This window comes from Pieris napi, chromosome 10 (genome assembly GCF_905475465.1).
Source record: "Pieris napi chromosome 10, ilPieNapi1.2, whole genome shotgun sequence".
In the NCBI taxonomy this organism is placed as follows: domain Eukaryota; kingdom Metazoa; phylum Arthropoda; class Insecta; order Lepidoptera; family Pieridae; genus Pieris; species Pieris napi.
Window position 1 is genome coordinate 2090945 of NC_062243.1, and position 11527 is coordinate 2102471.

At 30.6% G+C, this 11527-nt stretch overlaps 2 protein-coding genes across 2 annotated transcripts; both read right to left on the reverse strand.

Moving 5' to 3' along the window:
• Nucleotides 1–1475: 1475 nt before the first annotated feature.
• On the reverse strand, nucleotides 1476–8857 carry LOC125053117 (2-acylglycerol O-acyltransferase 2-A-like). The gene is made up of 5 exons (XM_047654335.1): nucleotides 8674–8857; nucleotides 5414–5641; nucleotides 4479–4922; nucleotides 3189–3388; nucleotides 1476–2541 (listed from the first exon to the last, which is right to left on the reverse strand). Exons 1-5 carry the CDS (start codon nucleotides 8700–8702, stop codon nucleotides 2384–2386), a joined length of 1059 nt encoding a protein of 352 aa, XP_047510291.1. The 5' UTR covers nucleotides 8703–8857; the 3' UTR covers nucleotides 1476–2383.
• Nucleotides 8858–9710: 853 nt separating this feature from the next.
• On the reverse strand, nucleotides 9711–11131 carry LOC125052917. The gene is made up of 3 exons (XM_047653999.1): nucleotides 10780–11131; nucleotides 10105–10441; nucleotides 9711–9923 (listed from the first exon to the last, which is right to left on the reverse strand). Exons 1-3 carry the CDS (start codon nucleotides 11000–11002, stop codon nucleotides 9773–9775), a joined length of 711 nt encoding a protein of 236 aa, XP_047509955.1. The 5' UTR covers nucleotides 11003–11131; the 3' UTR covers nucleotides 9711–9772.
• Nucleotides 11132–11527: the final 396 nt, after the last annotated feature.

Here is an 11527-nt window from a genome sequence, read left to right on the forward strand (position 1 = left end):
TATAATTCTTCGTTCTGGCAGGAAAAATATATTTTTTTAATGACGATACTGGCATTTTCCCACATAAAAACGTGAAAGTAAAGCAAACGGGAAAAAAGTTGAAAATGTTGCCATGTATTAATTATAAACATATTAAAATTTTCTAATAACAGTTCAATCGTGATATTTAAACAATTCCTGACGGCTTGACTTCATGCGCTTTCGAAGTGTTTGAATACCCGAAGAGGCATTAAAGCCTTTTATTTATTAATATAAATGTATTTATCATGATATTATTTACTAATAAATAAAGATTATTTATTGATATTTTTTCGTAATTAACGTATTTTGTCTTTTCAATCGCGTGTAGCTTTTTAATTGCAATGTCATGAAAGACAGTTATATTAATTCGAATGTAGTCAATCTGATACGTAATCAGTTATAAGTTAAATTTTTCATATATTTCATTATTTTACGTTTAGTTAACGGGCGGGACTTTAGATATGCGCCCGCATTTTGCTGAGTTATTACAGCTGATTATTACCGTTTATTTATTTTTTCATTTATCAGACAATTATAGAAACTAAGGGTCTGCTTCACAATGAATGGATAAAGTACCAAATAGTTATGCAACACATTAATTATTTGGAAGATAAATTGTGATATTTGACATTCATCGGACTCATAGCTTATGATGGACTTTATGTGATGAATAGCGTTATCTGACAGTCGTGAAACGCAACAATAGTGTTTATCCTACCAATAAGTAATAAATAGCTAATTTGGAACTTATGTAGAACTTATCCGTACATTGTGAAACAGACCCTTAGTGAAATTATATATTTTAAAAGGATTTAAGACATAACATACCCGACTTTTGGAACAACTATCGTAATTTAGATTCGTAATAATTCAGCGCAGATAACTTAGCAATATGCCCACCTATTTTCTATCATTCCCGCTCTATTGCTATCTTCGTCTCGTACTCAGTACCCAAAATAGTATTTCTTTATAATTAGAATAATTTAGAAAATAAGTTTATTCTGTTTCATTTTGTGTACTGAGTTTTGAGTTACAATTTTACAAGATTTTATATAAGTTATCGTATATGTCGGAGCAATGGCGCTTGCACTAACACCATTGCTTCAACATAATTAATAAAGACTATGAAATTACTACAGACTATTAAATAGTCTTTAATACAGTAGATCTATTAATATTGGCAAATCATATAAAAGATATAACGGTTAAATTATAATGGCTGCCAGATAATGATACTAGCGCCATTGCTCCGACATATATCAATAAAATGTGTTTTCTTGTTTATTATAAAGTGTTTCGATATTATTATAAGTCCTTTGAAGTTTTTGCGATTGCTCAAACGATTTCGCAAGCGATTAAATTTAATGTTGTATATAAATGTAAATAAATTTAAATAAAATAGTATATTTAAACGTGTTTCAATTTAATGTAAGGATTAATTAATGTAATAAAACTTCCAAAAAAGTATTAATTTATTGCTAGTAATATTCGTAAAGTTATATCAGTACTGATAACTTTTATGAACACTTATCAAAATAATAACAAAGTACAATAATCTGGGATCATCATATAAATGAAATAATATTTAACGAAAAATAATAATAACTATGTAATTAATAATATCTCAATACTTATTTTAATTTGAAAATGTATATGAAAAAACTGTACCTTACAAAAATTTATTGAATAAAATTACTCTAAGTGTCTCTTTGGCTCTTAATATATTATAAACTCTACACAATTTAAACCATATAAAGTATATCCTGTATACAGATGGTTTGGTAACGTATACTTACTCAAGACAAAATTACTTTTCGATATACGTGACCCACTACCGCCAAACGAATTTGTATGAAAATGGTCACGTGACAAAGCGTGAGTAAATGTCATCCCCATAGATATTCCTTCAGCGTTAGAGGGCCACGCCTGTCGAATAGCAATTTTTTCAGTGCCCTGATGCCAAGAGCAGATATCGCGGGGTTGAACCACGGCAAGGTTCAGTGTCGAGACAGTCTTCCGAATGTCAATTCCATTCATATCCAGGAATATATACCCTATGTCTTCGAACGCGAAATATTCTCAATACCTAGTTCTAATTTAATAAATGCGAAAGTATTTCCACTTTAAAAATACTTCATAAAATTTCAAAATTGAATAAAATTCACTCAATTCCATATGTAATGAATTTACAATGGAAAACAAAAAACTATCTAAGTATCATTAATATCAAGTATATCAGATACATGGTTTATGCATGATTAAATTTGCTTGTAGTTGAATTATTCTTATTAATCTATTATATTCCGGTGTTGGCAGTTCATATTTTGATATGTTGGTAACAATAAACTGGAATTAAAAAATACTATGTGATAATTAATGATATTTTCTCATGGTTCTTCAAATACTTAGGTTTTTCAGTCTCAAAGAGATCAATCAGTCGTTTTGTGAATTCAGCGTGTAAGGCGTTAATTTCTTCGTCTGTTGGATCGAGATTCTTTTCAACTTCTAAAGGTGCACCAACTGAAAAAAAATTATAGATATATTGGAGCGCTAAATATTGTTATGATTTTTATTTGCCATTGTGGAACTCATCAATATACAGGGTGTCCCCCTACAAGTATTGTATATGTATTTTCCTACAAGTTGGAGTGATCGGCACAGGGTTTAGGATCATAGGTTACATAAAGCACTATTCGGGATGACGTAAGAGAAAAAAATTTGGCACAAAGTAAATATTTGTAACAACAGGAATGAAAAAACTGTCACATGGTGTACATTTTCTGGAATAAAAGGAAAATTTACATAGCTTCAAAAATACATGACTTAATTTTTTTTTTAATTTTTCTGTAATAAATAAGGGTTAGGACAATTGTCAAAGACAGATCAATATAATATAAAGATCAGAAAAAAAATTGCGCCTTTTAAAATTGTATAGCAATAGTTGTATAATTCTGAGTTTATTTCATTGTTCATTTTTCTTTATTGGTAAGTAGGTGATTAGCCTCCTGAAATAGACATTTATCGTAGATTTTTAGGAGTATGCTGGACATAATGATGTTTTCGGCATATGGAAAACAAAAAGGCACAGGCGAGCTTCGAACCCACGAACTAAGGCTTGACTATTAAATGCCTAAGCTCAATGCACGATTGAGAAAAAATATACTCACCGACAGTGGTAATTGGTGATCGCAACGGTAGAACTCCAAATGAATACTGAAAGAGTCCTCTTCCAATAGGAAACATTGGTGAAATGCCAGTCACCTGACGCACCTTCTCCTGGAATTTGCGTAGGAAGCTGTCCTGGGGATTGTGAGGGGGTCTGAACACGTCTGTTTCACCGAAGGAGAACACTGGAACTATGGTTGCTCTGAAAAAATCGTATCCAACTATATTTCAGCTTTCTTTTGTTATTTAAAATAGAAATCTTTGTACTACCAAAGACAATTAAAGTAAATACTAAATAGACTAATCATTGTTATTGATAAGCTGTAACTTACGCAATTGCAAATTTTGACATTGTATACTCAAGCTGTATCAACATAACAATAATAATAATTCGAAATGTTCCGAAAACCGCTGCAAGCTTTAAAAACCCTTTCTACGCACTGAAGCCCGAGCAAGGCTGTCAATTGTGATACATTAATTGTATCATTATATCATTATCAATAGTATATAATTATGTATGTCGTATCTGATATTCTGTAATCCAACTCTCAGTGTTTGTCAGTGAAATTAAATTCGAACGAAAACTATTCCATACAAAAATGTGTCCAACGCTCGATATTGTCCTGGTTCGAAACTTAACTTATGTACAGCTATATCTATATATATAAAAATGAAACCCGTTTTCCGTTGTCACGACATAACATGAAAACGGCTTGACCGATTTGTCTGATTCTTTTTTTATAATATTCCTTGAAGTACGAGGATGGTTCTTACGCAGAGAAAAATTTAAAAAAATGAGTGAAAAAGTCTAAAAACAACACTTTTCTATATTCCCATACAAAATATTCGTAATAATATTTAAAGGCAATTTGAACTTTAATACCATATCATAAAGTTCAAGTGTTAGTGGAGGGGTTCCGGGAAGGTAAATTTTTATTTCTTCAACTTTTCTCAACTTTCTTTTTTTTATCTTACTAGCTAGACCGGTGTCCCGAATAGCAGAATAAGTATTAAAAAAAAAAAATAATCGACTGTTAGGCGGTACGATGTTCGCCAGGCCAGCTAGTAGACAATAATAATATGTACTCATATGTATTCTCGAAATACGCCACCAAACGTAGTGATTTCACGATTTAAATTTACGATTCGATTTTGAAAACTGAACCAATCAGGAATAAAGTTACTAGTGTCTTCTAAAGTAAATGTAAAAATTGCATCCGCTGACAAATTGGAAGGTTACAAACACGTTAGTTGACTTACTATTCCTACTTTCAGTTTAACAATGAACTTACCCGGACTTCATAGCAACCCGAATAAAACCTTTTCGTCTGGTCAAAATCACTTTGTACTCCCCAGGATGTGAATCCAAAGCCTCAGCTGCTCCACCAACAATAAGACACACGCATGTTCCTTGATTGCGTTTTACATCCAACAGATACTCCAAACTTTCCCTTGAAGACGAACAAGTCCCAAACGCTAGTAACAGTTCCCGGAAAATGGGAACCAAGAAATGCCCAGCCAAGGTAATCATATGGCAACTCAGGCCAGGAAAAACTTTGTGGAAATCCAGAGCATTTGTTGCGAATGCTCCAAAAGCCCCGGAGCAGACAACGCCGTGTGGAAAGCACGCGAAGAGATAGTTCCTATTTGGTTCCAAGTCAACGGTTTTCACAAGTTTAATTGGAAAGTAATCTCTATAGTAACGCCACCACGCCCAGTTTCGCACCCATTGGATTCTGAAAGATTTTATAAATACCATTTAAATAACACGAATAATGACGTTTATTAGTAATCATAACAATCAAATATATATAGTAATAATAAAAAAAAGAAAATTAGAACAAATTTAATAGATAGGTTTGGTCACTGTGGCAGTGCACCTTTAACACTGGCAGCATTTACTCGCTGCACGAGAAATGATTTAATAATAAGAAATATATCAATATTACATTAATGTTTGGAATTTAATTTGTAAGAACGAGATAATTATTCACAGGTGAATTAAAGCGAGCCGTAGTATGTAAGGTATGTTAAGGTATGTAAACGACTTATTTCTAGTAAGTCAAGGATTACAAAAAAAATAAATTTTGCTAGAAGGTATAAGTATAAAAGTTAAGTACGTTTGCAATATACCACGAATGTGTAGACGATTGTTTTCTAAAACGTTCTGAACTGTCTTCATAGTAATTAGAAACTTTATTTAAGATAAAGTAGGTATTGTACTTACGTTCGTCCTCCTTTATGACAAATGTCGATATCATTTAGCATCCACACTCCATACAACAAGCCCAAGTACCAATATGAAGAGTAAATAATTTTAATGAATAGAAGTATAGCAACTGCTTCGCTGAAGAGTACGAGGCAGATCCATCCAGTGGCCGCCAGGGTCTGAAGCCTTCGTGAAATTGGTACATTTATGGGTGCCCATTCTATGCCTAAGGCCACGGACAAGTTCCTGAAAATTATAAACATAATTGCAGTGATTAACGGACATTTTAAAATTGAATATTAGTTTTATTACAAACTAGCTGACCCGGCGAACTTCGTACCGCCTAACAGTCAATGAATGTCGTGTTACAGATTAGCGGAACATAATTTATGATTTTATGAACGTAATACTATGAATACAAAATTAATATTAATTCACTACTATCACTGAAGACAAGCTCAACATTTAAATGTGTCTTGATTTGTTGTATATTTAAATAGCTTGATATATTTTCCTTAGTTTACACAAAATAAGTTTCTGAATGCAAACATAATCCTTTTGGAATACTGACATTATTCTACATTTTAAAATCCAAAATACGCCATTATGCCAATATTGTGGACAAATCTAGTCGATTCAAAACGTTTGTTTTAATGTTTGACAGTTAGGAACGAAAAGATTTCAAATACAAAATGTATTGGAAAACGCTTTTGTTTTATTTTTTCGTGAATTTTCCGTGGTTTGAGCCAAACAGTTAATAAAGCCATGAACATCGGTTCGGTCAGAAAAAAGACAAAAAAAGAAAAAAAAAAGGAAAAAGATCAGAATCCCAGGACCAGGACGCGCAAGAGGACATGGCTTTGTTTTATATCGAAACTGATTACTTTGGGTTTGACACAGATAGACTCAAATCAAGAATATTTAATACATAACTAATATATTAAATATTTTGTAGTTAGTACTCGTAATGTCATAATAATTAGTATTCAATGAAGGTTTTTTAATGTAAATTCTTTTCGTCTAAACAAATATTAGTTAGTGTATTACATAAATTATTTGCTGTCAAATATTGAAATACATTTAATACAAAGTCGCATTTTTAACGTTTTTTACTGAAGCAAGTATTCATACAGCTAGTAAGAAAATTGCATGAATTGAATGTTCATAGAAGAAAACCGATGAAAAAGAGACATTACTTAATTGAAAAGCGGACTAACCTAACTTTAAAGACTCGGTGTAATTTTTAACTAAATTCTGTACGATGCGTAATAAAATATATTATAAAAAATTGGAAATCGTCTTATCGGAACTAAATCTTTTCGTATAGTTTAATGACTGATATGAGTGTTAATCCAACTTCTATATTTACACAATATTGAGACCTGTTTAACCAAAGATTAATATGTAATCGTAAATTTCACAATAATTTACACGCAAGAATTTATTTGTATGACATTTTTAATAAATTCCTAGCTATACTCTGTTTTTTATTCCTTAGGATACTGACATTTCATAAGCGTTGCCATTAAAAAATCCACCGAAAAAGGGTAATTTGACCGATTTGAAGGCAATAAAAAATAAAATGCAACGTATTTTTATGTTCTATCAAAATAGTAAACCTAAATACATATTTACATAGTCAAGTGAGTTAGGACAAAAATAACAAATATTTCAATATCACGAAAATATTTTCACTAACAAATAAAATGTATGAATAGACTCAGATGTTCGAATCGTATTGAAATTGATAAATGTGCCTGGCCAAAAAGGTTTGTCATCTCTGACTCGTCAAAAAATGATAGCTATCAGAGTTCTACGGAATTAAAAATCAGAGTATAGTTAGTAGTTAATACTAGCTTTCGTCGCAGTTTGACGCGTGACTTCGTGTATTCTGACAAGAATTCGTCTTCAACAATGGTCGTTAGATCTGATATCAGTTATAAAAAAAATACATAAAACCTTTTTACTAATTAACCATACATGTAAACCTTCCAGGAATTTTTCTCCCTCTTACAACGAAAACATCATCTTAGACGCATTTTTTTATCTTTGCCTACAGGAAATTTAATAATGAAAAAGACGCAGGATTGTTACACCAGAAATAATATAATTTCAATATAATTGAGAATATTGAAACTGTATTATTATATACACACTTTTTGATTTACAAAAAAATTAATATAAAAATATCTTAATTAAATCGCACCTGCTCCTAAGCTTGGCTAGCTAGCAATTTTCAATGTCTCAGTGAAAAGACAATTTATATATAATAATCTCAGCTAAATATCTAAATACTAGTTAGGTAATATGTAGGTACTCACCTTATTCGTTTGTTAATTAAAATAACAGAAATAGGTGAAATAATGTCGTAAATAATATAAACCTTTAAACTTTAATTCAAATATTCACCGTTCTAGTATTTAAATACCATTTAAAACTTCGTAGCTAATAATATTTAACAAGTGTTCCCTGTTAGCGAATCCCGGAGACGACAAATTAAATGGGGAGCATTAGTACGGGATTGACCCCGTTCTAAGCCGTCCCTTGTAAATTAAAGTGATTGCTGTAATTTGTTTATGAATGATAATAAATATATTAATTAAATTATTTCGATATACCCCCGGTTCTTTAAATAGGTAACCTAATCTTGATATTTTACAAAAAGATAAGTACTACTTTAACAAAGATGTAAGGAACAGAGATCTAGTACGTTTTTGACAAATGGAATTAATACTTAGTACAAAGTCTTGACTCTGAATCTCACATGGAATTAGGTTATGAACCTAACTCTAAACTGATAATACCTAGGTATTATGGACCTCCTGGTCTCCATCTCCCGAAAGTTTCAATAATATACAGATGGGAATATATACCTACAGGAGAAATTGATGATATACTTTATAATAATATAAATACTTATATTATTATGAAATAATGCAGTAATAAAAAAAATGAGACTTCGTAAACATTTAAACATGAATAACTTGATAAGGGTTTTAATTATCATTAAATAACTGAATTACAGACTATCGGTTACATTGTATTTTATGCTCAACTTATTTCTATATGTACCAAATTATTTTATTTACATTATTTCAATAATTTATAAATACAAAAAAAATTGAACCGGCATATATCTTTTCCATAATTATCTCATATGCAATACGAAAAATATTGCATATAACAAAATGCTTATAAAAACCAAAAACTAATGTTAATAAAATACCTACATACTTCTAAAATTCGCTAAAATCTAATTTATAATAAATTTTACTCACATAAATGTATTCCAAAAGGTTTTAAACATTGTGATTCCCACGTGTTTAAACACGATCACATATCACCACAATCCACATGTAACTAATCTTGTTATCTACGAATCGTACGAGTTTAGAAAATTATTCCGCGCGTACATTGTCGACTATCAAAGAGAAAACTTTGAACTTGAATCATTTACCCTCATTAAGACAAAAGATGATAGTTTCATCTTTTGTCACACAAAGGATAGAATGATTAATTTTAGTTATCTACCGCTAAAGTAGCCTCAGTAAAATGTGACCTACATACGAGTTTTATATTGTTTTTCTCCTATCTTTTAATATATCAAGGAAAATTTTTAATACTTATTATTTGTTGTATTTTATATTACAGAGAACAACTGAGGCCAAGGTGAGCAAGAAACTAGATATCATTGTATGCTGCGATGCGTACCATAATATAATCAGTTGTTATAAGAACTACTTTATGGACTTCATTGAAAAGTCTAAGAATTAATCAAGTGTGAACATGATGCATCAGGTTGGATTGGGAAAATATCTGTTATTTTGTGTGTTGTGCAGCGTTACCATACGTCCCGATTTTTTAATGAAAATGAAATGCCCCGCGCGGGACAGACTTTTTCCCGCTTTTTGGGGTTAACTCAACTGTCACTCAAGACACCACTGCCATGCTCAGAAATGGCACCAGCTCTTTTAACAGATACCAAAAAAAGATACCAGGTATATCATATACTCATTCCTCAGAGTTCTGACTATTGAATACTTTTTTTGGTTTAGTTTTGTTTATTTTATTCTTTTTATTAAGAAGACAAGTATTTAACGATAGGGTAAATCTGATTTAAAATATCACCTTTAGTTATCATGTCCCGCTTTCGACGAGAGATTCCCGCTTTTTTAACTCAAAAAGTTCCAAAATCCCGCCTTGGCAATAAAAAAATCTGGCAACACTGGTGTTGTGATAAATTTCACCAACTAATTTAGTAATATTGAGGTGGTCTTTAAAATAAATTATTGTCATAAATAATGAAGATCACAGATTAATGACATACTTTAATAAAATTAAAAAGCATTTTAATCAAATACAACGAAAAATAAATAATTAACTGTTTTGTATAATTTCTTTGTAATGTTTAATCCTTTGCTCGGTTTCTTTGATGCTGTCTTTTAAATCCTTATGGATTTCAGTGTAGGCTTTGATAGAATCATTTGTTTCCGTATAAATATTTTGCAAGATGTTCAAATGCATAATTCTGAAACAAATATACATTAAATTAAAAAAATCTAATAATTAAAAAAGAAACATGTGCTGTGTACATGTGTGTATATTCAATTTGGTTTTAATTTATAAAATGTGACATGACTTGTATGTTAACTGAAACTTGTGTAAAGGAAATATAACATTTCAATTGAAAATATATGTTAAATACATACCTTGATTTAACTTCCAATATTTTAGTTTTTAGTGTCAAAAGTTCAGTAGTATTATTTGTAAATGTCGAAACATAGTTCAATCTATGATTAAGCCATTCCATCATTAAATCCACCTTTTCATTCTCCTGCTCTTTCAATATAGTAATTTTATCATCTAAGCTTTTATGTAATTCTTGTATGGTATTTTTGTGAGATTTTTTAGCTCCTATTGCCTGCTGCAGTTGATTTAATTCAGCGTTATATATTGGTAGTTTAGTTTGTATTCTATTCAAAATAGCTTCATTTAATTCTGTTTGCTCATCAAAGGTTAACTCTGTTGCTGTCTGGTTCATAAACCCTATAAAATTTAAATCATCAGACTCTGCAGTAGAATAACCAATTGCTGTTTAAACAAAAACATTGCTTTGCTTTCCAATTTTCATAATTTAACTTTTGGAAACGATTTATTTAGAACTTTAAAGATTTTTGACAAATAAATTGCAATATTAATCATGCCTAAAGACTAGTGCAGCAGAGCTACTCCAGCAAAGAGTTGATGTCATTGACTGTAACTCTTAAAAAACATTTATGGAATGTGCATTAAGTATATTGGCAGCATAGAAATATATTAATATTTAACTTTATCTATATTAATTAATCACATTACTAAAGTCTAGAATGATGTACAATATTTACCTAAAACAGTTGCTGTACTTTCATCAGCTGTCGAGAGTTTGTGTAGGCTAGAATGATGAGTAAGATCACAGTCCGCTATAATTCTATTAACTTTACCAATTAGTTTAGACGATAATTTAGTATCAGAAGCACAACAAACTTCTTTTATTATGTCCAAAATAATGTTCTCTTGCCGCAATTTTGTTTCAATATTCAAATCATCGGTACTTGTAATAGAATCCATTGCACTGATCAAACAATTAATAAAAAGTGTTTAATAATAATTATTCAAAAATATAATTTACTAAATAAAAAATAACAGCCAACAGTTCCGTGCTTTTTGTTTTGGGCAGTTTTAAAAATAAAACGTTAAAATTCTTAGTTCTCTGTCTACGTGACAATTGACGCCCTCATAGAATGATTACTGACAACTAACGAAACAAATTTTGCTTCTTTCCACTGCGCGCTTACTAAAACTAAAATATTCCTTCAGGCTTGTGATAAAGCACGTTTAGACAGGCGTGACTGTGAGTACTAACGCTATTGTATGGGAAAGTCAGCTAAAGCTTGAAATTTACACTTTACCTATTTTTTCTAGATTTAAATGTAATGTGAATGAGACAATATTATGATGACATATTGGAGGCCACATTAACAGAATGTTTAAAATTTTGGAGGCAAATTAAATTGTAGTACGCATCATAATTGTTTTATAAAGTTAAATAATATAAGTTTAATGAAAGCTAAGTGTTAAAATTTTCTTCCTTGC

Coding starts and splice junctions, on each gene's coding strand:
- LOC125053117 (XM_047654335.1), bottom strand. CDS start 8,702: ATGTTTAAAACCTTTTGGAATACATTTAT. Junction 4,923..5,413: donor TGTCATAAAGGAGGACGAAC/GTAAGTACAATA, acceptor AAAATCTTTCAG/AATCCAATGGGTGCGAAACT. Junction 3,389..4,478: donor CGGGTTGCTATGAAGTCCGG/GTAAGTTCATTG, acceptor CGATTTTTTCAG/AGCAACCATAGTTCCAGTGT.
- LOC125052917 (XM_047653999.1), bottom strand. CDS start 11,002: ATGGATTCTATTACAAGTACCGATGATTTGAATATTGAAACAAAATTG. Junction 10,442..10,779: donor AAGTACAGCAACTGTTTTAG/GTAAATATTGTA, acceptor TAAATTTTATAG/GGTTTATGAACCAGACAGCA. Junction 9,924..10,104: donor ATATTGGAAGTTAAATCAAG/GTATGTATTTAA, acceptor TATTTGTTTCAG/AATTATGCATTTGAACATCT.